Source organism: Dermochelys coriacea, chromosome 1 (assembly GCF_009764565.3).
Source record: "Dermochelys coriacea isolate rDerCor1 chromosome 1, rDerCor1.pri.v4, whole genome shotgun sequence".
NCBI lineage: Eukaryota > Metazoa > Chordata > Testudines > Dermochelyidae > Dermochelys > Dermochelys coriacea.
In genome coordinates this window covers 197,173,017-197,200,991 of record NC_050068.2, presented here as the reverse complement: position 1 = coordinate 197,200,991, position 27,975 = coordinate 197,173,017, and the positions used below count along the sequence as shown (strand labels likewise).

The 27,975-nt window shown below is 45.0% G+C and overlaps 1 protein-coding gene across 2 annotated transcripts in view; it reads right to left on the bottom strand.

The window, feature by feature from the left end:
• Window positions 1–27,975, bottom strand: part of IMPG2 (interphotoreceptor matrix proteoglycan 2) — a 99,549-nt gene that overhangs the window by 53,969 nt on the left and 17,605 nt on the right. The window contains exon 3 of one of the 2 annotated variants that reach the window (XM_038387518.2): window positions 18,062–18,228. In XM_038387518.2, coding sequence (XP_038243446.1) covers window positions 18,062–18,228 — 167 coding nt within the window. Of the gene's footprint in view, window positions 1–17,961; window positions 18,026–18,061; window positions 18,229–27,975 lie in introns of those variants that run through there. The other variant, XM_043511150.1, reaches the window with a different exon arrangement.

The window sequence follows — 27,975 nt, the reverse complement described above, 5'->3', positions numbered from 1 at the left end:
ATTATGTACAGAAAGTAAAGCGTCTCAAAGGGCCAAGAAAAGTTGGTTTTTTAACAGAGATTATTGTCTACTTAAGGGCAAGCAGAACACTTATGATGTATGGAATACTTTGGGGAGCGGTAGTCTTTTAAAACAGAGATTGACAAAGAAGAGTGATTTCTTAATACAGGTTTTACAGTATATAACAGGGGTGGGCAAACTATGGCTTGTGGGCCGGATCTGGCTCACCAGCCATTTTCAGCCAGCCCTCGACCTCCCGCGGGGAGCGGGGTCTGGGGCTTGCCCTGCTCCAGTGCTCCAGCCAGGGAGCAGGGTCGGGGGACGCTCCACGTGGCTCCTGGAAGCAGTGGCATACCCCACCCTGGCTCCTACGTGCTCCAATGGCCCCCTCCGGCAGTGATGCCTGTGGACGGAGCAGCGCGAAGAAGGAACATGCTGCTGCTTCCGGGAGCCATTTGAGGTAAGTGCCACCCAGAGCCTACACCCCGAGCCTCTCCCCATGCCCCATTTGCCACAGCCCTGATCCCCCTCCTGCCCTCCAAACCCATCAATCCCAGCCCAGAGCACAGTCCTGCACCCCAAACCCCTCATTCCCAGCCCCACCCCAGAGCCCACACTCCCAACTGGAGCCTGTACCCCTTCATGCACGCCAACCCCCTGCCCCCGCCCTGCTCCCTCTCCTGCCCTCTGAACCCCTCAGTCCCAGCCTGGAGCACCCTCCTACACCCCAAACTCCTCATCCCCAGCCTCATCCCAGAGCCCGCACCCTCAGCTGGAGCCGTCACCTGCCCCCAAACACACACCTCACTCCCCCACCTCAGCCCAGAGCCCCCCTCACACCCTGAACTCCTCATTTCTGGCCCCACCCCAGAGACCGCACCCACAACCAGAGCCCTCACCCCCTCCTGCACCTCAATCAGAATTTTGTGAGCATTCATGGCCCGCCATACAATTTCTATTCCCAGATGTGGCCCGCGGGCCAAAAAGTTTGTCCTCCCTGGTGTATAAAATAATGAGCATCTTACAATTCTAAGGACCAGTTCTGCAGCATTTACCTGATTTGACTTCAAGAGTTTTGCCTTAATGAAGACTGCAGTACTGGGCTCCCAGTCAATTAAAAAGGCATGCCCATTATCAGAAGAAAACCTAATAAAGCCCAATTTTAATGAGGAACAAGCACAGAGCTGGGAGTAGAGCTAGTTGGGAATTTTCTGTCAGAATGATTTGTTGATAAAAATGCAGTTTCCACAAAATTGAAATCCACTCCTTTCCCTCTCCCCCACCCCCTTCCGGGAAAATTTCAATTTTACCCCAAAATTTTGATTTTCTGTCAGGAAAAAATTTAAAAAAATATTTTGCTTTGGGTCAGTTCAGCCCAAATCAGAGTATTTCATTTTGTTGAACTAACCTAAGCATTTCGAGTCAATTCAATATTCAACTACATTTCCTATTGTACACATTGCCTCATGGCAGTTTTAATTCTGGCTCCCATTCTCTCCTGTGGACTGGCCTCCCTGTAGGACTATATCTCCCATAGTGCGATGCAGACTCCCTTCTGACCAAGCTACCTATTTCAGAATGTCAATGGTTTCTTTCAGTTGAATACATTGAAACAAAATATTGCAACATTTCTGAATCAAATTTTTTTGATTATTTAGCTCTGCAAAGAACAAATATCTCCAATTTTCAGCTCTATTTGGGATGAAAACAAATATTGAAATATCAGAATCTCCTGCAGGACAAAAATTCCAAATTTCAATCCACTTTAGGGGTTCCGGGGCTCTAATTTTGGCCCTTCTATTGGCTGGCTGTGTAGCCTTTGGCAAGTCAATTCACCTCTCTGCCTAGATGTCTACATTTCCAAAATGGAGATATCACCATATATCTACCTACTTCACTGGGATTTTGTGAGGATTAAGTAGTTAATGTCCATACAGCCCTTTAAATACCTAAAGCATTACCCAAGTAGTTACTATTACTACTTGTGTAGTACTGCACATCAGGGTAACAGAGGGTGACATTCACCTAGTGGGATTATATTTGGCAAATGCAATGTGTATTTTCTAGGTTAACCTGATGAAAAGATGCTCACATCATGTTATTACACCATTCCTTTTGAAGCGTGGATTGGATTTTAGCTCCCTTGCTCCAACATCTTCCTCTCTTACCAACTGCAATTAATCTTATACAATGTAATATAATGCAAGTTAAAGAAACCCATAGTTTAAGATGAACACAAAGATTATAGCAATAATAAAGAATTAAATCACATACACAGAAGCAAAAAAGACATTGGCCATATGGACCAAGTTCCACCAATTTCTGCAGCAAATCAGTTATGTGGGATAGACCTGCCTGATCCTAACAGATGATCCCTATGCAGTGCTACAGAGAGCAGCAGTGGAAAAAACATGCTCCCTGACAATAAACACTGAGGGGCTTGAGGAATTCCTTCCTGATCCCACATTAATCTAATTCTGTCCATATAAGACTGACTGAATGTGTTTGGTTTAGTCAACCCACATATCCAGTTTAGTATGTGGGTACTGGGTGGTATCAGGGCCCTGTGATATACAGAAGGTCAGACTAGATGATCTGGGGGTCCCTTCTGGCCTTAAACCCTATGATTCAACATTTTTTATAATTTAGAAGCTATAGTTAACACAACCGCTACATATTTATTTTAATGTATATTTATCAGTAGCAAGGACTTTAGAGAATCTATACCTCTAATTTCAAAGGGTTTGAACGCACATACCTCACTTGGATATATTATTTATCCACTCAATATTGGATAACCAAAAATACAGAAGATGACATAGAAGCTACATTTGATCTGAAATCTGATATAATTTAATTTGTACATAAATTAGTTAACTATAGTGTCTCAGTCAGATGTTTGATTTGCCTAAGACTGTGGTGAGTGGGTGTGCTGGCAATGAGACCTGACATTTTCCTGAACCTGTCCTGCGATAGAAATGCCTGGCTCGGGTAGAGTCGAATACCGCTCTGATAAACTCAATTCTTTGGACCAGGATTAACGCTGATTTTTGTTCGTTTATCAACAGGCCCAGAGCATGGCATGTGACTTGCAGCACAGTGACACTGCGCTGGACTTGGGTCCTGGAGCAGCCTTTGATGAGCCAGTCATTGAGGTATGGGTAAATTTGGATACCGTGATGTCTGAGGTAAGCCGCCACTACCAACATGCACTTGGTAAACACCCTCGGGGTTGTTACCAGGCCAAAAGGGAGCACTGGAAATTGGTAGTGGGCGGTCCCCACCATAAAGCGCAAGAAATTTCTGTGTCCGTGGATCGATACATGGAAGTATGTGTCCTTCAAATCGAAGGCAGCGTACCAATCTCTCCGGATCCAAGGGATGATGAAGACCAGGAGATCATGCAAAATTTTGACTTCTTGAGATATTTGTTGAGGTCTTGCAGGTCCAGGATGGGTCTTAGACCCCCCTTGGCCTGTGGGATTAAAAAAACAGGAGTAAAACCCTTGCACCTGAATTTTGGGGGACTTCCTCCACAGCTCCCACCTGCAGAAGGCCCTACACCTCCTGAGCAAGCAGGCTCCTGTGAGAGGGGTCCCTGAAGAGGGATGGGGTGGGGGGTAGGAGAGGGGGGACAAAAATAAATTGAAGCCACAGTGCTGAGGACCCATTGGTCCGACGTTATGGAGGCCCAGGCAGGGAGGAAAGGGGACAGGCAGTTGAAGAAAAGCCATGAAGCAGGATCCAGGACACAGGCTGGAAGGTCACCGTCAAGCATTCCCTCAAAACACCTGCTTACCACCCTGTTGGCTACATGTGTAGCTTGATTGAGTGGAGGATGCTGGCTGGTGGCCTTGCTGGCATTTATAGGTCTTGCCCTTCTTCTTATGGTAGGGCTGCAACTGAGGATGACTTCCAAACCTCTGGCTCTGTTACAGCTTGAACCGCTTCCTAGCCAGCCCTGGCGTGTACAGCCCCAGCTGTACCCCTGGGGTGTACAGCCCCTAGCCAGCCCAAGGGTGCGCAGGGTTGCCTTGGAGTCTTTCAGACCATGTAGTTTTGTGTCTGTTTGCTCAGAGAACAATGCCAGGCCATCAAACAGAAGGTCCTGGATAGACTGCTGAACCTCCATTGAAAGGGCCGATGACTGTAACCAGGACGCCTGCCTCATGTAGATGGCTGAGGCCATGATTCAGGCTGCAGAGTCTGCTGCATCTGAGGATGCTTGAAGGGCTGCCCTTGTCACCGCTTTGCCCTCCTCGAGAATAGCCAGGAATTCCTTCCTGGGTTCCTCTGGCAGCGAGTCCGAGAACTTGGCCATGGATTTACAGATGTTAAAATCATAGCAGCCAAGTAAGGCCTGGTGATTGGCCACTTGCAGTTGGAGGCTGGAAGTCTAATAAACTTTTCTTCCAAAGAGATCGAGCCTCTTTGCATGTGTGTGTTTTGGGGTTGGCCCTGTCGGTCACATTCATTGACTGCGGACACAACTGGAGAGCTTGAGGCAGGATGAACATACAAATATTCGTACGCCTTTGCCGGGACATGTATTTACACTCTGCCCCCTTGGAAATGGGGGGCAGTGATGAAGGTTTCTGCCACAGAGTCTTAGTAATTTTCACCACTCCCTTGTGCACAGGCAATGCCACCCTGGCAGGGGCTGCCGAACTCAGCACGTCGAAGAGGGAGTCTTGGGGCTCCGCCAACTCCTCGGCTTCAAGCCCCAGGTTTGAGGCAACACTTTTTAAGAGCTCTTGATGAGCCTGGGTGTCATCCTGAGGCACTGTGTGAGAGGGCCCCATAATCCACTCATCAGGCGAGCATGAAGAGGAGGCGGGCGCCGGTGGTTCTGCCATCTATGTCGTCTCCTGCATGAGTACCTCCACTGCAGCCGGGTGACCCACTGGGGTCCTCTCTAGGGTTACATCTGTGTCGGGGGGGAGGCAGGTGGGAGACCATCATCAACCCGCTTGTCTGATTCCCTATGCCCCTGTGAAGGCTGTGGAAACCCCAGGGTGTTTACCAGAGGTGCTGGGGGCAGGCCACTGGCCCTGAGGCCACACTGCACCAGGAGGTGCTTTGGGGAAAAATGGTGTTTCTGATGGGTGGCCCTGACCCACTGGTAGGGACTCTTCCTCACTATTGGAGGAAGGTCCATGTCCAGGGGACCAGGACAATGCTGTCGGTGCTGACCCTGGAGCTCCACTTAAGATTTTCATGAGAACCGTGACCCTCAGCACTGCAATCCCGGTGACTGATAGTGGCGTTTGGCAGATCAGCGACAGTAACCCAGTGATCTATGCCTGACACTTAGTGAGCTGTTTGTCATGTGGGAACAGAAACAAATAGGCTGCCACACTGGGGATCGTCAGCACGCCCGTGGTGAACCATACCAGCAACCAGTAACGGGGCTCTCTGGCCAGAGCGGTGCCAAACACTGGGAGAGTGGTTTGGGCGTTCCTGGCACCAAGGCAGAGGGGACAGGTGCCACACCTCTGCAGGTCTGCTCCATTCCACTGGCAATCATCTCCCCCCAGCCCGCGGAGTGCTGCCCCGAGTCCGGGGACTGACACCAAGGACTCTGACAGGTGGGCCAACCCATGTCCAGGGTGTGGTGGCTCTGTGCAGGTGAGTGCTGGTGGGACACTCCCTGCAGTGAGGAGTGGTGCTGCACTGATGGGGACTATTGGAAGGCAGGTTTTCCCCTGGAACTGGGCACCTTTGTGGTCAGCATGCGTGGCACCAGTAGGGACAAAATGTACTTTGCGGCCTGAAGGGCCTCTGGTGTGGACTGCATTGCTAGGTGCCAAATGCCTCTGCTGCTTCCCAGGGTGGGTCCTGGAGTGGGCTAGCCCGCTCAGCGGAAGATTGGGCCCAACCTCCATCCAGAGGCGAACAGCTGCCCCTTGTGGGTCTTTGCTCTCCTCTGGCCCTCTTCTTCCCTTTATGGGACGCAGGAGAATGTCCCCTCTCAGCCTTTCTTTGCTTTCTAGATAGTACCGGGGAGGGGGATCAGCGCCAGTCCTCAGTCGGCGCCAGTGGTGCGCTCTGCACCGAGGCCACAGTGCTAGGGGCGGAGTCCAATCTGGACAGCTCTGGTGCCGGTGTAAGTGTCGACTCCATAAGGAACAATTGGAGGCGAATATCCTGCTCCTTTTCGGTCCGAGGTTTAAAACTTTTACAAATGTGACACTTGTCGCTGAGGTGGATTTCCCCCGAGCACCTCAAACAGCTACTGTGGGGGTCACTGACTGGCATAGGTTTTCTGCAACAGTTACAGGGTTTGAAGCCGAGGAACTAGGGCATGCCCTGTCCCTAGGCTAAGTCCCGTCCGGGACTACAACTAACATTAAACTACACTAGAAGGGAACTAAAACTATTAACTTTTCAATGACTATATATAACAAAGTTCCCAACGAGCAATTGAGAGGAGAAAGCTTGCTGAGGCAAGGAGATGTTACAGCATCATCACTGGTGGTAATAAGGAACTGCAGGAGGGGGGGCCCAGCAGCACCCCTTATACCGCGCAATATGGGCACCACTCCAGAGAGTGGCAGAGTCAGTGCCCTATGGATATCACTGAGGGAAAACCTTCTGGCACTGGTGCATGTGGTGAGCATACACACCTTGTCAAGGTTCCTTCCCCACTCTGAACTCTAGGCTACAGACGTGGGGACTTGCATGAAAAACCCCCTAAGCTTATTTTTACCAGCTTAGGTTAAAACTTCCCCAGGGTATAAACTATTTTACCTTTTATCCCTGGACCTTATTGCTGCCACCACCAAGCGTCTAACAAATATAACAGGGGAAAAAGCCCTCTTGGAAACGTCTTTCCCCCCAAAATCCCCCTAAACCCTACACCCCCTTTCCTGGGGAAGGCTTGATAAAAATCCTCACCAATTTGCATAGGTGAACACAGACCCAAACCCTTGGATCTTAAGAATAAGGAAAAAGCAATCAGGTTCTTAAAAGAAGAATTTTAATTAAAGAAAAAGTAAAAGAATCACCTCTGTAAAATCAGGATGGTAAATACCTTACAGGATAATCAGATTCAAAACATAGAGAATTCCTCTAGGCAAAACCTTAAGTTACAAAAAGACACAAAAACAGGAATATACATTCCATTCAGCACAACTTATTTTATCAGCCATTTAAACAATACAGAATCTAACACATATCTAACTAGATTACTTACTGACTTTTTACAGGAGTTCTGACCTGCATTCCTACTCTGGTCCCGGCAAAAGCAACACACAGAGAACCCTTTGTTTCCCCCTCCTCCAGCTTTGAAAGTACCTTGTCTCCTAATTGGTCATTTTGGTCAGGTGCCAGCGAGGTTGTCTTAGCTTCTTAATTCTTTACAGGTGAAAGGGGTTTTCCTCTGGCCAGGAGGGATTTAAAGGTGTTTACCCTTCCCTTTATATTTATGACACACCTACAATAGAATGGTTTCAGAGTAGCAGCCGTGTTAGTCTGTATTCGCAAAAAGAAAAGGAGTACTTGTGGCACCTTAGAGACTAACAAATTTATTTGAGCATAAGCTTTCGTGAGCTACAGCTCACTTCATCGGATGCATTGGATGAAGTGAGCTGTAGCTCACGAAAGCTTATGCTCTAATAAATTTGTTAGTCTCTAAGGTGCCACAAGTACTCCTTTTCTTTCTACAATAGAATGGACATGAGCAAGCACTTGAAGAAAAACCCATGGTGCTACATGCTGTACAAACGGAATAAAAACACAGTTCCTGCCCCAAGGAGCTTGCAATCTAAGAATAAGACAAGAGACAGACAGAGATACTGAGCTGGACCAGGCAGCAAGAGGAAACATTCAGCATAATAGGGAGTGGTATCAGAACACCATCAGTCTTACCACTGTCAATGTTGTTGTAGGCAACCTGGCAAACGAGAGTTGTAAAGAGAGATTTGCAGGAAGGTAGCTTTTCAGATGTTTATGGGGAGCTCCTTCTAACCTGGAAGGGCAGCCTGGGAGAAAGCACAAAGGTGCTTGTTTTAAAATTTTAACAAGTGGGCAATGGAGGCTGACATAAGTGGCCAATTGGAGGCATGAGTTGACATTTTGAGAGTCAATGAGAGATGATAGCTAGGGTGGAGATAGGCTGTGAAGGGCCTGAAAATGAAGACCATCAGCTTATATTTCATGCATTAGAGAAGGGGGAGCCAGTGAAGTGATGCAGCAAGAGGGGTGATATGGTCAAAGCGATCAGCTAGGGAAATGATCTTTGCAGCAGCACTGTGAATGGATAGAAGCAGGGCAAGATGGCATTTGTCAAGGCCCGAGAGAAGGAAGTTGCAGTAACCAAGATGTGAGATGATAGAGCCAGGAAAGGCCATATCTTAGAGATGTTATGCACAAAGAATCGGCAAGATTTAGACAGTCTGGATGCTGGAACCTAGAAAGAGGTCCGAGTTGAAGATGATGCCCAGGATCTGAGTGATAGGTAGGATGGTGGTAGTGTCCACAAGTGATCTAGAGAAGAGGTGGGTGGGGGCAGGTCTTGGGAGACAGATTAGGAACACTGTTTTAGCCATGTTGAGCTTGAGCTCATGGCTAGACATCCACAAGGAGATGTTAGAGATAGAGGCCAAGATTGTAGTTTGGACAGAAGGAGACATATGGAGTATGAAGGTAGATCTGTGAGTCATCAGCATAGAGATGGCAGTTGAATTTGTGTTTGCAGATGAGATTGGCCAGAGATAAGGGGTAGAGGCAAAAGAGAAGGGGACCAAGGACAGAGCCCTGTGGAACCCCCACAGAAAGTTGCAGGGCAGATGAGGAGGATCCTCCAAAGGACACACTGAAGGAGCAATTAGAGAAGTGGGAGGGAAATGTGGAGAGGACAGAATCATGGAAGCTAACAGAGGAGAAGATTTCAGGAAAAAGAGTATGGTTAATTGTGTCAACTGACCGGTCAAGGAGAATGCAGCTGACCGGTCAAGGAGAATGAGAATGGAGTATGCGTCCTAGCCAAAGCTCAGAAGAGGTCATTAGATACCTTGGCAAGAGCTGTTTCAGTGGAGTGCCAGGGATGGAAGCCAGATTGGCTGGAAATGGAGAAGAGGAATTTCAGGCAGCAATCGCAGATTGCATGTTCAATGACCTTAAAGACAAAAGGGAGGAGGGATGGGGGTGGTAGTTGGACAGACAAGTGAGGTCAAGGGTGGGTTTTTTAAGATGGGAAAGACTAAAGCATGCTTATATTGTGATGGGAAAGAGCCAGAGGAGAGACGTTTAATAAGGGAGGGGATACGAATGAGTGCAAGGGAGACCAGAAGAGGGGATGGGAGAGGGTAACTGGAGCAAGCAGAGGAGTTAGAGAAGGAGAGCAGACAAGAACCTGTGACGGGGAGAAGGAGAGAGTTGTAGGAGGGGAATGAGAAGGTCACTTTTTTTTTTAAATAAAGAAATCAGCAAGATCCTGTGCAGAGAGAGATATGGAGGCAGGAGAAGGAGAGGGTTTGAGGAGTGAGTGAAAGGTGGCTGGGATTGCCAGCAAGAGATTCAATTGAGTTGGAGGAGTAGAGTTGTTTATCTAGGAAGATGGCAGCACTGAAGGAGAGAGAATAGTACTTCCCTGACTCTTGCCAGAGTTGTGAAAATAAATTCATTAATGTTTGGGAGAGGGTCAGAAAAGACAAGATGTTAGATATCACCTTCATGGGATACTAAATCCTACGTTTGAACACTCAGTTCAGAATTTAGACAACGTAAATGTACATTTAACATGTCTAAGTGTCTATTTTAGCATGCTAATGAGGACTCGAGCACCCTATTAAAGCATCCTGTGACATGTTGCTTATTTCACCAACTACCTTCTCAGTTTCCCTCATTATCAGGGTAGTTTATCTCTCTGACCAACCAACAAAGCTGTCACTTCTGGGGGTAATGCAAGCCAAAAAACAACAAAATGAAAAGCCCTTTCAACAACAAGTTTAAGCCTTCCCCTCGTGGTCCAGGGGCTCACACAAGGAGTCCTTTACCAGATAAAAAACTCTCCCCAGTCTGGGATTCCTTGTTTTCCTTACTGTCTCTTGGGTCTGTTCACATGTCTCCCTCAAACTTATACAGTCCTACTTCCTTTCCTGGCATGCCTTCCTACAGTTATCTGACTCCCTGAAACTACAACTCCCAGAATGCCATCTTCCTGGAATGAAATTTGTAGGAAGATTGGGCCAGGCCTGTTGTCTGTTTTACGAGGCTAGCACACCATGTTATACACATCTACATTTGAAAACTGTGCCCACAAATAAATATTAGGATGGAGCTACTGCAATGCCAGTTACATTTGCATTATATTCTGAACTCAAAGTGGGACTTAAACCTCTGTTTTACATAAAAAACAGAGTTTATCTATCCAAAACGTTCATCACAATCTCTGGATAAAGCTTGAATTTTTAAGAATATGCTTATAAAAGTTGCAGATGAGACCAAGCTGAGTGGGGTTGCAAGCACTTTGGAGGGCAGGATTGGAATTTAAAATGACCTTGATAAATTGGAGAATTGGTCTGAAATGAACAAGATGAAATTCAGTAAGTTAGATGCTTTCAAGTTGTCACGGCCTGATGGAAACTGCCCTCAGATACTTAAGGAACTAACTAAAGCAATCTCAGAACCATTAGTGATTATCTTTGAGAACTCATGGAAGACAGGTGAGGTACCAGAGAACTGGAGAAGAGCAGTCATAGTACCTATCTTTAAAAAGGGGGAGCAAAGGGGACCCAGGGAATTATAGACCAGTCAGCCTAACTTCAATTCCTGGAAAGACACTGGAAAAAAATTTAAACAATCAACCTGTAAGCACCTAAAGGAGAAACAGGTGATAAGTAATAGCCAGCATGGATTTGTCAAAAACAACCTAATTTCCTTCTTTGACAAGGCTGTAGGCCCTGTAGATCGAGAGGAAGCAACAGACATGTTATATCTTGATTTTTGAAAGGATTTTGACAGTCCCACATGACATTCTCATAAGTAAACTAGGAAAATGTAAATTACATGAAATTACTATGGGTGCACAACTGGTTGAAAAAATGTACTCAAAGAGTAGTTAATAGTTTGCTGTCAGACTGGATGGATATGTCTAGTGGGGTCCCATAGGGATCTTTCTTGGTTTCAATACTGTTCAGTATTTTCATTAACAACTTGGATAATTTCGTTCCAGGAAAAATATGCTTGAATTTTCTGAGGAGTTTAAAAAAAAAAACCAACAATTGGTTAGTTTCAGTTTAAATTTAAACTGGCCACAAATAAATTCACATTCTGAGTCCCATGATATTTTGGTCCCCTCTAGCCCCAAAACTATAAACTGAAGAAAGACTGTAACTTGTTTTGTTTGTAAAAAAGAATACAAAAATGGTCAGCACTGTTCGTCATATCTGAATCGTATGTGCTGGGAGAGTAGGAGGTTTACAACAACCAGGATCTTCTATGAAGTAGCTGTTGGCTTTTGACAGAGACCAGGAATTGCATGAATCTTCCAAACCTGCATCACATGACAAAACTGTGACGTGAAGGGACAACAGAGAGGGCGGTTTTGGTCTGTTTGTGATGGAGGTGGATGGGTAGAATTTGGGGAAGGGGATGTCCTGGAAGGCTGCTGTCATTATTGGGGCATAGTTAAGATTCTGGTGCATTTTTTTGTGGTGGATGGTGGTTGTGCTAGTTGTGAGGTGTTCATCCCTGGGTGGGGTAACAGAGAGTGTATACTGTAGTAGATTTAATTTTTAATTGCCTTCCTTTTTTAGATTTTGTGTCAGGTACATTCCACAGAGATCACCGATACACAGCACAGTGTTTTTGTGTACTGATATTATATATACTTGCAGTGGGCCTGATCAAAAGCCCAGTGGAGGGTTCTAAACAAAAGATGCCGACAGCCCAGATGACAGTCCCAAAAATTAGGACTCTTTCAGTCAAGATTTAAAATTAACAAAGTCTTAAGTACTAACAGAACTTAATACTAAGCCCTGCCTCAGTGCAGGGGACTGGACTAGATGACCTGTCAAGGTCCCTTCCAGTCCTACATTTCTATGATTCCATGGCTGCTGCTTAGTAACAAATGTTCTGAAATGTACATACTGCAATTTTTCTGACCCGTACAAGTCTGTGGTGCCACCACACACACGCCATGACAGCCCATGCCATACTATTTTAAAATTCCTGTCAGCTACCTATATTGTGGCAACTAACAGAGTGTACTATTTATTTATTTGTAATTGGACATTAAAATTGTCCACATTCCTAAATTGTGCTTCATCATGAGCATGAGCAGAGACTCCACACAGACACAAGGTACACTTAAGTGCCAGCCTCCGCACTGCATGGAAATCCGACTCACGACTCCTGTCCCTCCAGGTTTCTTATTCTGAGAAGATCAGGGCCGGGCATAGACAGTTAATGATCATGTTTGAGAAGTCAAGGGCTTAAGAGATTCTCAATCTGCTAATGAGGCATACTCTATCCAGTTACTCTATCCCATCCCATCTCCTGGTCTCCCTTGCAAATCCCTTTTTGGCCTGCTTCCTGCCACTGGGCAGCAGTAACCTGGCAGCTGCACAGAAGTGCTCTCATTAATGCAGGATCAGTCTCCTCCGTGCTCATCAATCTGCTCTAAATTAAGTTTATATATGCAACACTCCACATCTGTGCTTTGTGGGATCAAGCCTATTGTGTGTAATCGCAGGTCTGGCTCGGGGATGGGACAATGAGTGAATTATAGATGAGAGGGGCAGGAGAGAAACAGATTGGTTAACTGACCAAAGCATACAGGCAACAAAATCTGCACCTCACTATCCAAATGCCACTTCCAATTTCAGATAAGTGAACATCGTCTGTATGTTACAGCAACATAACAGCAACAAGTCTGGTGCCCATTTCATTACTCCTGCATTTCTCCACAGCAGTCACACATCTATGCGTTTCCACACTTGCCATGACACAATGTTGGACCAATGGAAAAAAAAAAATGAAGAAGGTTACTTACTGGTTGCTGGAGTTCTTTGAGATGTACTCTGCATATTAACACTCCCAATACACTTCCCTTTCTTTTACAGAATGGTAAATGACAAATACACTAGACCCTGCATTAGTGATGGAAGGACCTGAGGTGGCAACCAACACCCTGCTCTTTTATACACACACCCTCAGCACATGCTCAAACACTAAGGAAGGGGAAGAAGGGGAGTGTGAATGCTTTAACAGACACTGCTACCAGAAGGTTTCACTGTCCAAGCTGCACCAGTTGGTATATCCCACGAGTGGGAATATGCAAAGGACACTTGAAGAACTGAAGGTCACAAAATGTTTTATAAACATTATTTAAAACAAATGATTTCTTCTCCTGGAAGGCCAATTTTTTTTTTAATCTAGCCACCATATATGGATAATCTGCATTCTTGTGACCAGAGCCAGTCATGTTATTTATGATATGATCATGGATGTAATATACCACTATTCATTCAATGTCTGAGTCTGGAATATGCAATCCTAAAGTGCCACCAAATATTAGACTTAGGTGATGGTTTGAAAAACAGATACTATACTGGAATCATGAGGCTAGAATTTTTGCACAGATTTCTAGTGTTTATTCCATAGTTTTTACATGGCCTCATCTTCTTGTTGTCAAAGCATTGTAAAGTAATTGAGGATATAATTGACTCTACGTCTATTTTGAATCTCATCTGGAAACATTTTTTTCCCTTGCCTGTATTTTATTAAATTTCTCTCCCTCTGTTCTTTTAACTCTGTAACTATATACTTAACACTTCTGCAAAGCATCTGAGGATAAAATTTGTACGAAAAACCCCATTACACAATATTGTATAAGGTTAGGGTTATTCTATATGCTAGAGATGGGGAAGTCGCAAAATATATGGATTTCAGTTCAGAAAAGCATCACAAAAGCCTATTCATATTGCTTATCTGAACCCTCCACATCTCTTAAAAATGTGAACTTTGGTTGGATATCTGACCAGTGTTGCAGCATTTCCAGTTCCAGTCCTAGCTGGAACCAGGAAAAACCGAGGCCCGTGAATCTGAAAAATAATAGGATAACAGATCATAGGAAATTTCAGAGCGTGGGCTAAGTGGTTGAGACACAAACTGATAGACCGCAGAATTACCAACAAAGTGTATGCTGCTTTGCAGTTTACTACAGTGCAAGACAGAAGAGATTCTTTCTGTTAAGCAACTGAATATGTGGACCATTCACACGTTTCATCCTGCGAGCTGCTGAGCTCCTGTGAGATGCTGAACACCATCAGAGAAAGTCAAGGGTGGGTATTAAGGTGCTCAGCATCTTGCATGAACAAGTTGTGACAGTCTGTACCCCTGTGTTCATCCCTTTCACAGGATTATGACAACTTTTGTACCAAGTATGCCTGGTGAGATATCATTTCAAAACTCATGACTACCTAATCATTATTGTCCTCGTAAAATATGTGTGGTAATATATGTAAAGTCATAAGATTTCTCTGTATGAAAGAAGAAAGAAGGTGTGACCAAAAAAATCTACATTTTGACAAAGAAACAACTTGGGGTTCCCATCCACACACATTGTCTGTCACCTGAAGCCCAGCTGGAGAGACTTCTCAAAGAAGAGGAAGAACTATAAGAAGGGAGAGCAAAAGCCCCAAATTATTCCTCCCTTTCTGTTTGCCCACGGCATCCACAACAGCTGAAGAACAAAGAAAGTGACATTGGACTGGGAGAAGGATCCTGACTGAAACAAGTTCAGCCAGTAAGGCTGCTGAAGCATGTGATGAGAGAGACCTTTGCTTTGAATTCATTCTAGGTTGTTAAGTTAGGCATTAGTTCCATTTTACTTTTATTTTTCTTGTAACCAATTCTGACTTTCATGCCTTAATACTTGTATTCAATTAAAATCTATCCTTTAATTAATTAAGTTAATAAACTTGTTTTATCTAAACCAGTGTATTTGGACTAAAGTGTTTGGGAAACTCCATTTGGGATAACAGGATTTGTGCATATCATTTTCTGTTAATAAAATGAGGGACTTTTTATGAGCTTGTATTGTCCAGGAGAGAGCTGGGCAGTACAAGACACACATTTCTGGGGGGAAGTCTTGGACTGGGAGTTTGCTGATGTCGCTCTGCAGCGTAATTCAAGAGTGACTGGCTACAGCACTCATACAGTGGATCTGGGAGTAATATACATGCTGGAGGCTGTGAGAGAGCAGATCAGGAGTGGTTGCTCCCACAACAAGGCAGTGTAAAAGGCACCCCAGGTTAGAGAACTGGAGGGATACAGCAGTTTATCAGTCCAGATTGTAGCCTGGGTATGTCACACAAGCCTTATGAACATAAAAGAGTAAAGACAAAGGCCATTATGGGAGCAAATAATGGACAAGCGCAGCAAAAGAAAGCAGATTTCCACAAATATCCTAAGGGTTTCATACACAACCTCCATCATCATCTCAGCTGGAGAAAAGGACAAGAGAAACAGAACACAACCCAGTGCTGTAGAAAGTCATCTAGGCGTCACGTAGACTTAGTTTGCCAATGACTCATGAAAGCCACACTATCCATTCAGCAGCAACAATTAGGAGAGAAAATGTTCTTGAAAGTAAAGAGAATCATAAGGCGTGTGTCTATGCAGACTAAAGTCCTCAGAGCTGCCTTAAACCCAGAAACTGATTGAAAATGGTAGGGTGGGGTTCCATGTTTATTTTATCACAATGATTTCTAGATCAAATGCTCAGGGGGAGCCATTTGGATGTATTGGGAAGGTAGTAGGCAGTGGGAAGCCATGTGGAAATTTAGGGTGGAGCAAAATAGTCCAAGAGTTCAGAAGTAAGTGGTAGATGGCAGCAATGGGAACAGAAACAATATGTGAGTGAGTGCATGCATGCATATGAGAGAGAGAGAAGCACCCTTGTATAGGAGTATGGACAACAAACAATCCAACCTAAATTAATTGCTGGACTTAAAGCAATTCATTCTTTAATGATTTCATATGTAATATTAAATATTCTATCAAAAACATTTCAGCAACAGTGGGGCTAAGATGCATCAGAATGTGCCTGCCTTTATATGTAAAGGCTAGAAGACAACAACCTTCAACTCTATACCACCCATACCACTTTAATACTTCAGGTAGTTCAACAATACACTCAAAATGTAAATAAAAAACTAACTCCCTTAAAATTTTCCATTAGAACTTCATTCATTATCTAGCTGCAAACTTTTCCAAGGATAACTGCAACACTACCAAATTTCTTACATGTTTATGTAAGAAAGGATTTTGCCAGCATCCATCTACAAAAACCATCACATGAGCACAGATAGAGGCCCAATTGGCTGTAGTGCTGTTCAGGTTTATATCCTCTGTGGGTCAGTCACTAGCAAGTGACCATGACAAATACTTGAGCCGGTCTCATATTCTGACCAGCAGAGGAACAAATCACACTAACCAATACGTTACACAACTTATAGGCTTGTGTTCCTAAAAGTCCTCAAAGTCTACCCAAGCATTAACTTACTCATTAGCACACACAAAATCTTCAAAAGTAATGGAGATTTCTAGCTTTAAACAGATCATAGAATCCACCATACATCTTAGAACAGCCTTCATCCTTAATGAACAACTGCTCTGTATTAAAGAAAAATGGCCTCTTATATTCCACCATCAACTCCTTTCAAATAAGAAATATGTGCCTGGACTGCAAAACCATTTTAAACAAATATTGTTACAGAGAGAGACATTGTACACATACAAACTTGCAATGGTTTAGTTAAACCATCGCAAACTCTTGGGATGATATGCCAATTTGGTTTAAGAGTGGCTTATTTCAGGTTAGTTTAAAGCTGTGCCAAACTGATTTAAGATAAAATAAGTTTGGTTTAAACCAAAATAATAAGTGTTCACACAGGGGTTTGCACCAGTTTAACTACAGTGGTTTATAGTCACACCCTTAGTTAAATCTGTGTAAACTCTCCATGTAGACAAGGCCATAGACTTTCTAGGCAGGATATCAAGTCTAATGTCTACAAACACACACGTTTGCAAATCATGTGAACGTACGTGCACGTCTGAGTAGCAAATACGTGGCGACTGGAATGTCAGTATTGTCATTGTGCTGTTCAGCTTAGTAAGAGCAAGAATTCAACTGAGGCTCCTGCTCTGAAGTCCCAGGTGCCTACCATTTGAGCTGAGAGAAAACCTCTATTAGCTGTAGACAGCCTATAACGGGGTGGGCAAACTACGGCCCTACATGACCCTGCAGCCCCTGGGGGGGTGGGGGGCAGAGGGCTCCATGCTCTGCCCTCGCCTGCAGGCACCTGTGGCCAATGGGAGCTGCGGGGGGCCGCAGGGATGTGGTGCCGCAGTGGCATGGGGCTAGGGCAGGCAAGGATCCTGCCTTAGCCCCACTGTGTGTTGCTGCTACCTCAGAGCCACTCAAGGTAAGCGGTGCCGGGCCAGAGCCCACACCCTAAATCCCTCCTGCACCCCAACCCCTTGCCCTGAGCCCCTTCCTGCACACTGCACCCCCTCCCACACCCTCTCTCACACCCCAACACCCTGCCCCAGCCCTACATTCATGACCCTGTATACAATTTCCCCACCCAAATGTGGCTCTCAGGCCAAAAAGTTTGCCCACCCTGGCCTATGATAATGAGCTGAACAAGTCCGATTCCATCCAGTAGAAGGCAATGGTCCCACATACGCACTAGCCAGGTCATTGCAGTGAATGGCACCGAGGTACTCGTTAAAGTAACATCCTCTGCATCATAATGTTTTGCTCTCCCTCAAATGAGCATAGTGCCTTATTTTCATAACACAGTACCTCTAAATTAATAATCCAGGCACCACAAAACTCAGACATGTACTTTTTTTCATTGTCATTTGAAGTCACACATTGGAGCATAACAATGCATGCTGGTTTCCTGAAAAAGATTTGGTAACCAGATCCCATCCTACTGCACTTACCTTCTTAATCAGGTTCTGGTGCTCTTCGGACTGATTGAAGTTTGTGCCCATTTCAAATATGCTCATAGTTGGTAACCAGATCCCATCCTACTGCACTTACCTTCTTAATCAGGTTCTGGTGCTCTTCGGACTGACTGAAGTTTGTGCCCATTTCAAATATGCTCATAGTTCCTTCCTCACACAAACTCATCCAGTACTGATATTCTTCACGTGCTGGAAGTCTATCCCAGAATGTCTTGAAGACCTCCCAGACGGCTTCCTGGCACACTAGAGAAGCAGAAATACACAATATAAATACAAGGTGAAGGGTCTCTGTAGGTGTGGATAGCTATAGTTCTATTTTCTGAGTACTACACACTTTAATATGTATAAAATCTGCCTGCCTGTATTGAGTGGGCAGGATTTTGAGGGGGATTCAGAATGGAAGATCTTATGTATTAAAAGACACACATTGTTGCCTCCCTAATAGAGACTTTATATTTGTTCTTACTTTGCTTGCTGTTCTCCTTAATCTAAAATAAAAGTCACATTGACATGCTGTGTTCTGGAAAATATAAACATATCCAGTATTGCCTACTCCAAGTATTCAAAAATTAAGTGTTAGACCACAGAAACCATGAAATTGGCTTAAAAAATAATTGATTTGCCTTCTGGTTTTTGAAACAATAAGGTTCACATTTGCAAGCGTTCACTGCAACCAAGAGAGCTAGAGACTTAAATTTAAGCTGAGATTTGCATGTATTCACATGACTTCAGAAGCAGGAGCTTTAAGAAAAACACCAAGTTTCTCAAGAATAGGCAATCTTTAGTAAAAAGGTTGAAAGTGAAGCAAATTGTCATATTCTCAAAACATGCACAGTCACATAGTCACTCCCATGATGTATTTTCCCCTCCAAAGTTCCAGAAAGAGTGATACCTTTTCAGAAAAGCTGGTGGACATTGTCCATAGAAAACAAGTCCTATCAAAAATGCATATTTGCACATTTTGAAAAAAAATAATTCAATGCAAATTATTGATGAAAAAGTTAGCTTGGTTAATTATTTTGCATTTTTGCCTTTCAGTTTTTGCATCACCAATTTTGATTGACAGTTTAGTGTCATGGCAGAATTCGCCCCCTCACGCTCCCAAAATTGAAATTTCAACAATTGAAGGTTTCAAAATGGAAAAAAAACTTTCAATAGAAAAAATTCTGCAGAAAATTAAAATTTGATCCATTTCTAACAGAATGAGCAGGCATAGTGTTAGTGGATGGCACTTTGCTGCTGGAGGCAGTGCGTACTGGACAAGAGAGGGGAGGAAGGATAATCCAGTGGTTTGGGCGCTAATTTGGGACTCACGGGACCCAGACTCAATTTCCTGATCTCCAGTGTCTTCCTGTGGGACTTGGGCAACTTACTTAGTTTCTCTAGTCCTCAGTTCCCCATCTGTGAAATGGACATGACGGCACTCCCCTACTTCACAGGTGTGTTGTGAGTATCACACAGAGATGTTGTGAGGAACTCACATCTATGGTAACGTAAGCCATTTAAGTACTAGTTCAACAGAAGTTCAGGTCACTTGAAGTTGTGAAAGACTCATGTCTCTTTTTCCAAGCATATGTTAACCCCAGTGTCCTACCCAAATTCCTTCTGGGATAATTACATTCAACCTTCATCTTTCCCCCTTGAAATTTAATTTGAAGTAATCAATCTGCATTTTCTCACCCATAAACTATTGTTCTGCTAAACAGCTGCCATGTTGCACCCCGGAAGTAGCTGCATTTCAACTGTGGGTAAAGTAATCCCTTGTACACTGTGCTCCTAATTTAAAAAAGTGAGCACCTGCACAGAAGATATATGTTAACTGAAGTATTGTGGTACCAAAGGTAAGGTGCAGCAAGCATTTAAATTTACCAATATTATAGTTAGTTTGTACTGAAAAAGTTTCTAGAGGTTCAATTCTCAATACAATTCCTTTGAAGTCAATTGTGTGACTGACTTAAAATAAATATTGGAAGCTATCATTGTGTTAACAGCTACTGAAAAGCAAGGCTAGAATCATGAGACGAAAATGTGATGTGCTTAAAAAAATAAAGAGCTATTCTAACATTACTGTATGTATGTACTTCCAAAGGGCTGATTCTGAGCTGTAAGCTGAGAAGGTTTGTGACCGCAAGGGTAAATTCTCTTCCTGTACTGTACGTGCTTTAATCTCTCTCTGTTTTCTAGTCAGAGCAGTTGGTCACATAATGCTCATGCAAGAATCTCTCTTTGACCCAGGATAAATGGAGGAGAGAGATTTATGGGATTTTCCTCCACTAGCTATATACAGTAGTTTGGCAGAGAAATGCTTTGCTTTCAGGGAAAGTTTGATATACTCAGCCAGACCATATAGGGAACTGACCTTGAATCTTTTTTAAGAAAGTCATTTTCTTCAAGCAGCTTAAAAAAAACCTCTCTGTGCTGCAAGATCCAAAACTTGATTACGATTACCTCTGGGTGTCAGATGCTCTTTGGGTTAAACACATTGCACTGGTTTAACTAAGGAATTTATAAGATATGATGTCTTTCAGAGATATTGCTGGTAAATTTTTATATGCATGTTATGTCTTCTAGTGAAGACTGCCTCATATCTGTTGTGATGCCTATGCAAAAATCAATTTTTGCTTAGGTTGAAGGGCAAATTGAGAGAAGTGGCACTTAATTTTATCTATTCATAAGTAAAAATGGCAAATGTACATATATATTTTGAAAATTCTATATATTTGATTTTGCATGTCATTTGTCTTCTTAGATAGCAAACTCTTTGGTGGGCAAAGACCATCATCGGGCCAGGATCCTGACTGGGACCTCTGGGCACTAACACAGTTCAAAACCATCACCACTAACCTCTGCAATGTTTCCTCCCACTCTCCTCTAGATGTGAGGGTTTAGGAAAGGCCTGAGATCAGCCTCAAATCCAGAACACTATTTTAATACCACAGGATACAAGTAACTCTACTTGATTTCACTGGGAGTTATTCGTATCCTATAAAGGAGTATAGGGCCCTCCCAGGTATCCAGTAGTATCTATCCTACTCCGATTCCAAATGTTTGGGATGAGTTTTCAAACAGGCTGTAATTGTGACATGGAACAGCTGCAAGTTGAAGTGCAACAACACATCTCTTGCAAATCTTTGCAGATGCTCTGTCTGACCCCACAAGATTTTCCAACAGCAACAGACCAAGTACTGGCTGCCCAGATGCAAGTAATAACTAGCAGTAATAATCCCAGGCAGTTTTCTTTAACAGTCTTAAATATGTCTAATCTCATTTTTAAAATTAATTTGACCAACAGTATTTCCCCTGATTACAAGCTGCTGCAGCATGCACATTTGCTCCCAATCAGCTCCTGTTAGATTAGGGATTTGTTGTTTGTCCTTTCAATTAGAATTAGTCACCCACCCAACCATGAATCCCAATCTCACAGGTGCTGCGCCATCTGTGGGTTCCGATGCCATTAACCAAATTTAGCTGGAAAATATGGTCACATTTTTTTGTGGAGGACGGAAAGGGATGGGGAGTCAAATTCTCCCCTCATTTACACCAAGTCACCTCCAATGAAATCAATGATATATGGGGGTATCTGGGCGGGGGGGGGGTTTAGCTTGTTGTTGAAAAAACACTACTGCATATCTTGATTTGTTATACATTAACTAATACTTATCTAACAAAGAAGAGAAGACCCTCACTTTGCTGACACTATTTAGAATCCGTAGGTCTGTTGACAAGAAATTATTTCTGGCTCCTAAATAGTCCGATGAAAATTCACTCACGTGACCCTGTGGATTTGGGGAGGAATAAAAATCTTGGACAAACTTGCACTGCGATTTCCATTGGTGTTCATTCTAACACTACGACTGCATGTGCTCACCGCCAATCTAAACAAACTATTCATTCTGCTACCCCTGGTCCCACTGAGTAGTACCTTATTCTGCGAATTACCCTATTTACTTAAATAGGTCAAATTGCAAAGTAAGGGGCTACTTTCTAATTCCTGATAACTGGACCACTGAGGCGCTGCCCTGTCTCACCCCTCCCCAAACGCCATGCCCCTTGCCCCTCCCCCCAAGACTCCCCAAAACACCATCCTGGCCACTATGGATGTAGAAGCCCTCTACACCAACATTCCACACAAAGATGGATTACAAACCATCAGGAACAGTATCCCCGATGAATGTCACGGCAAACCTGGTGGCTGAACTTTGTGACTTTGTCCTCATCCATAACTATTTCACATTTGGGAACAATGTATACCTTCAAATCAGCGGCACTGCTATGGGTACCCACATGGCTCCACAGTATGCCAACATTTTTATGGCTGACTTAGAACAACGCTTCCTCAGCTCTCGTCCCCTAATGCCCCTACTCTACTTGTGCTACATTGACGACATCTTCATCATCTGGACCCATGGAAAAGAAGCCCTTGAAGAATTCCACCATGATTTCAACAATTTCCTTCCCACCATCAACCTCAGCCTGGACCAGTCCACACAAGAGTTCCACTTCCTGGACACTACGGTGCTAATAAGCGATGGTCACATAATCACCACCCTATACCGGAAACCTACTGACCGCTATTCCTACCTACATGCCTCCAGCTTTCATCCAGACCACACCACACGATCCATTGTCTACAGCCAAGCTCTACGACACAACTGCATTTGCTCAAACCCCTCAGACAGAGACAAACACCTTCAAGATCTCTATCAAGCATTCTTACAACTACAGTACCCACCTGCTGAAGTGAAGAAACAGATTGACAGAGCCAGAAGAGTACCCAGAAGTCACCTATTACAGGACAGGCCCAACAAAGAAAATAACACAACGCCACTAGCCATCACCTTCAGCCCCCAACTAAAACCTCTCCAACGCATCATCAAGGATACAACCTATCCTGAAGGATGACCCATCACTCTCACAAATCTTGGGACACAGGCCAATCCTTGCTTACAGACAGCCCCCCAACCTGAAGCAAATACTCACCAGCAACCACACACCACACAACAGAACCACTAACCCAGGAACCTATCCTTGCAACAAAGCCCGTTGCCAACTGTGTCCATGTATCTATTCAGGGGACACCATCAGAGGGCCTAATCACATCAGCCACACTATCAGAGGCTTGTTCACTTGCACATCTACCAATGTGATATATGCCATCATGTGCCAGCAATGCCCTTCTGCCATGTACATTGGTCAAACTGGACAGTCTCTACGTAAAAGAATAAATGGACACAAATCAGACGTCAAGAATTATAACATTCAAAAACTAGTCGGAGAACACTTCAATCTCTCCGGTCACAAGATTACAGACCTGAGAGTGGCTATCCTTCAACAAAAAAAATTCAAAAACAGACTCCAACGAGAGACTGCTGAATTGGAATTAATTTGCAAACTGGACACAATTAACTTAGGCTTGAATAGAGACTGGGAGTGGATGGGTCATTACATAAAACTATTTCCCCATGTTATGTCTCCTCCCACCCCACCCTCCACTGTTCCTTAGACGTTCTTGTTAACAAAAGGTTCCCCTCCCCCCCTCCCTCCTGCTGGTAATAGCTCACCTTAAGTGATCACTCTGGTTACAGTGTGTATGGTAATAACCATTGTTTCAAGTTCTCTGTGTATATAAATCTCCCCACTGTATTTTCCACTGAATGCATCCGATGAAATGAGCTGTAGCTCACAAAAGCTTATGCTCAAATAAATTTATTAGTCTCTAAGGTGCCACAAGTCCTCCTTTTCCTTTTGCGAATACAGACTAACACAGCTGGTACTCTGAAATCAAAAAGTACAGAAGCATTTTTATGTATAAGTATCCCTCCTGTCTCCCTTTCCCTCGCCCTAAGTATTCTGTACACTGCACAACTTAATGAAAAAAATTAAAATATAATAAAACCTAAAAAACTACCATTTTCAAATTCAAAGGAGATAAAAGCAAATGATGTAGGAGACCAAACACGGAAAATAGGGGTTTAGGAAGATAAAGATATGGCCAACAGTCTTCATAATTAAAAACCCACCTTTAAAGCAAAAGACTTGAGCCCTGTCTACGCTGGCAAGTTTCCGCACAGTAAAGCGGCTTCCTACGCTGTAACTCCCGAGGTGCACACACTGCCATGCCACTTAGTGCGCAGAAACTGTGCAATTGCAGTGCTATAAAAAAAATCCCCCTCCACGAGAGGCGTACGGCTTTCTATGCTGGGGCTACAGTGCTGCAGTGCCAGCGTAGACACCATGGTGATTACAGCGCTGCAACTGGCCTCCGGGAGGTGTCCTACAATGCCTGCTCTTGCCTCTCTCATCATCAGTGTTTGAACTCTACTGCCCTGCCCTCAGGTGACCAACCATCAGCCCCACCCAGTAAATTCCTTGCTAATTTTGAAAGCCCCCTTCCTGTTTGCTCGGTGATGCGTGCAGTGGTCTCAGCGCATCTTTCCAGGTGGCCATGCCTGCTCCATGCACCAGGTGAGCCCCCGCTTGGAGCAATGCTGAGCTGCTGGACCTCATCAGCATTTGGGGAGAAGAGGCTGTCCAGTCCCAGCTGCACTCCAGCCACAGGAATTACAATACCTAAGGACAGATTTCACGATGCATGACAGAAAGGGGCCATGACCTGGACACATTGCAGTGCAGGCTCAAAGCGAAGGAGCTGCGCAACACCTACCGCAGGGAACAGGAGGCAAACTGCTGTGCCCACTAGCTTCCAGTTCTACAAAGAGCTGGATGCCATACTCAGCGGTGACCCCACCTCCACTGCAAAGACCACTGTGGATACTTGGGGGCTCACATGCCAGTCGAGAATGGACTGACACAGGAGGAGGAAATCTTGGATGAGAATGTGGAGGGGGATCCAGAGGCAGACGATGACTCGGTCAGAGATGCATGCAGACAGGAGCTCTTCTCTATCCCGGAGAAGCCTAGCCAGTCATGGCTTCCGGATGTCGGCAAAGTGCAAACAGGAGAGGAGGCCCCTGGTAAGTGGTTTTTATTTTGGAAATCACTGAAGCAAGTTGTTGGGGGCAGGAGGGTTGCAGAAAGCAGACTTGTCTCGCACCGCATACCTAGTCTGAGTGTCAAAACAAGCTATTGATTGACTCCCTCACTTTACAGGAAAGTCCCACAGAGATCTCCAGGAAACTCATGGAGATATTGGGCAATCCGTTGCCACAGGTTCCTCGGCAGAGCTGCTTTGTTTCTTGCCCCATTAACGGTAACTTTCCCACACCACTGTGCCATCACGGGGGGGGTGGGGGGGGGGCGGAAGACACCATTGCTGCACACAAGTGAGCCGCATAAGGTCCAGGGCAGAAGCTGCAGTCTTGGAGAAGACCCTCCCTTGATTCCCTGCTCACCCTCAGCAGCGAGATATCTTCCATACTGATCACATCCTGTGGAAAGTGTGGGGACAGGATTGATTATCAGGCCCTCTCTACAGTGCAGGCTCTCCCCAAGAGCCACGTGCCCAGTGTACAGCAGGGTCCGGGAAGAGCTATTTACCCTGCCCCTGCAGCTACTCACCATTTTGGGGGTCTTGTGCGAGTACTGGCTGTGTTTTAAAGCACTGAATCAGTGTTTGCGTTGCAAACAATACTGCTTCTGTAAAATGTTGCATTTAAACTTCACAGAGATGACCTTGGGAGCCCAACCTCTCTCTTTGTTATCAGAGGTTGAATGGCTGTGCAGAATTAGAAAGCACCCAAGAAGAACTAAGGAGGACTTTATGCTTGAGGTTATGATGCACTCCACCACTGAGAAACAGGAATTGAAGGAGTGGCGGGATAGCGAGAAGAGGGACCGAAAGGAAAACGCAGCACGCCAGAATGAAGCCACAGACCGGCTCTTAAACATTATGGAGCACCAAGCGGACACTCTGCAGGCGATACTAACTCTGCAAACCGAGCAGCTCCGTGCCCACAGTCCCTTGCGGCCGCTGTCACAAAACTCTTTCCAATGCTCCCCCCACACACCACCAACACACTGATATCAACCTTCTGGCTCCAGTCTATACCTGCGGCATTCCACTCCTCCCCTCTCACAGTCCAGCTCTGCACTACCCACTGCACTCAACACCAATCCCACTGCAGTTTGGCCCTGCTGAAGTACAGTATCCGCTACACTGTACTCCAAAGGAGAAGATTGGGTATGATCCCTGGACATATGCAAATCTTTAGCCGTTCCAGGACCCCACCTCCTCCTGGGACCTTCCCTTTCCCCATCCCCCTCACTGCTGATGCTTTTTTTTTTTATTTGACTCTCTCCTCCAGTTGTTGTCTTTTAATAAAAGAATTGTGTTGGTTTAAAAGCAATCTTTATTCTATTAACTGAAAGCAAAAAGAGCCCTGCAAAGCAACAATCAATTATGTTAAACCAACATACTGCATCGTCTGCACCAGTCGGCTATTAGCATCACAAGCACTGCACTCCCGAGCATAGCAACAAATATTTGTGGCTTTCAGCTTCAAATTTCTGCCTCAAAGCATCCCTGATTGTTATGGCCCTGCGCCCCTCTAATAGCCCTGGTCTCTGGCTGTTCAAACTCAGCCTCCACTGTTGAACCTCTGTGGTCCAGCCCTGAGTGAAGCTTTCACCCTTCCCTTCACAAATATTATGGAGTATACAGCACGTGGCTATAAGCATAGGAATATTGTCATCGGCCAGATCCAGCTTCCCATGGAGGCAGCACCGGCGGGCCTTTAAACGGCCAAAAGCATACTCAACAGTCATTCTGCACTTGCTCAGCCTGTTGTTGAACCACTCCTTGCTGTTGTCAAGTTGCCCAGTGTATGGCTTCATAAGCCACAGAATTAAGGGGTAGGCAGGGTCTCCCAGGAAATGCCCATTGTGATCAACTTCCCCTACGGTGATCTTTTGGTCCGGGAAGAAAGTCCTTGCTTGCAGCTTCCTGAACATGCCAGTGTTCTGAAAGATGCGTGCGTCGTGCACCTTTCTGGACCAGCCTGCGTTAAAGTCTGTGAAACGACCACGGTGATCCACAATGCCTGGAGTACCATTGAGAAATACCCCTCTGATTAATGTACTCGCTGGCTAGGTGGTCTGGTGCCAGAATTGGAATGCGTCTGCCATCTATCACTCCTCCACAGTTAGGGAAGCCCATTTGTGCAAAGCCATCTACAATGTCACGCACATTGCCCAGAGTCACGGTCTTCCAGACCAGGATGGGGGGAGGGATAGCTCAGTGGTTTGAGCATTGGCCTGCTAAACCCAGGGTTGTGAGTTCAATCCTTGAGAGGGCCATTTAGGGATCTGGGGCAAAAATTGGGGATTGGTCCTGCTTTGAGCAGGGGGTTGGACTAGATGACCTCCCAAGGTCCCTTCCAACCCTGATAGTCTATGATTCTAATGGCCCTGCAGACTTCCGTCAACACAAGTCCAACAGTCAACTTTCCCACTTCAAACTAGTTAGTGGCTGATTGGGAGCAGTCTGGAGTAGCCAGCTTCCACAGTGCAATCGCCACACTTTTTTCCAGTGGCAGGTCAGCTCTCATTCTCATGTCCTTGCACCGCAGGGTTGGGGCTAGCTCATCACACAGTCCCATGAAGATGGCTTTCCTCATCCAAAAGTTCTGCAGCCACTGCTCGTCATCCCAGACGCGCATCACGATGGGATCCCACCGCTCACTGCTTGTTTCCCAAGCTCAAAATGGCATTCCACTGTGGTCAGCACCTTCGCGAATGCCGCAAGCAATCTCGTGTTGTAGCTAGTATGCGTGGCGAGATCAATGTCACACTCCTCTTGCCTTTGTAGTTTAAGGAATAACTCTGCTGCCGCTCGTGATGTGCTGGTCACAGCGAGCCGCATACTGGTCAGCAGTTCGGGATCCATTTCTGCAGCCTGAAGTGGCAGGATGCGCAGTACACAAACTGTTGAAAGATGGTGCCAAATGTGGACAGAAGCACAGGGATTGCTGGGATGCGAAGCAATGCACCACGGAGCATTGGGAGTGGACCCAGGATGCCCCGCGACGCCCT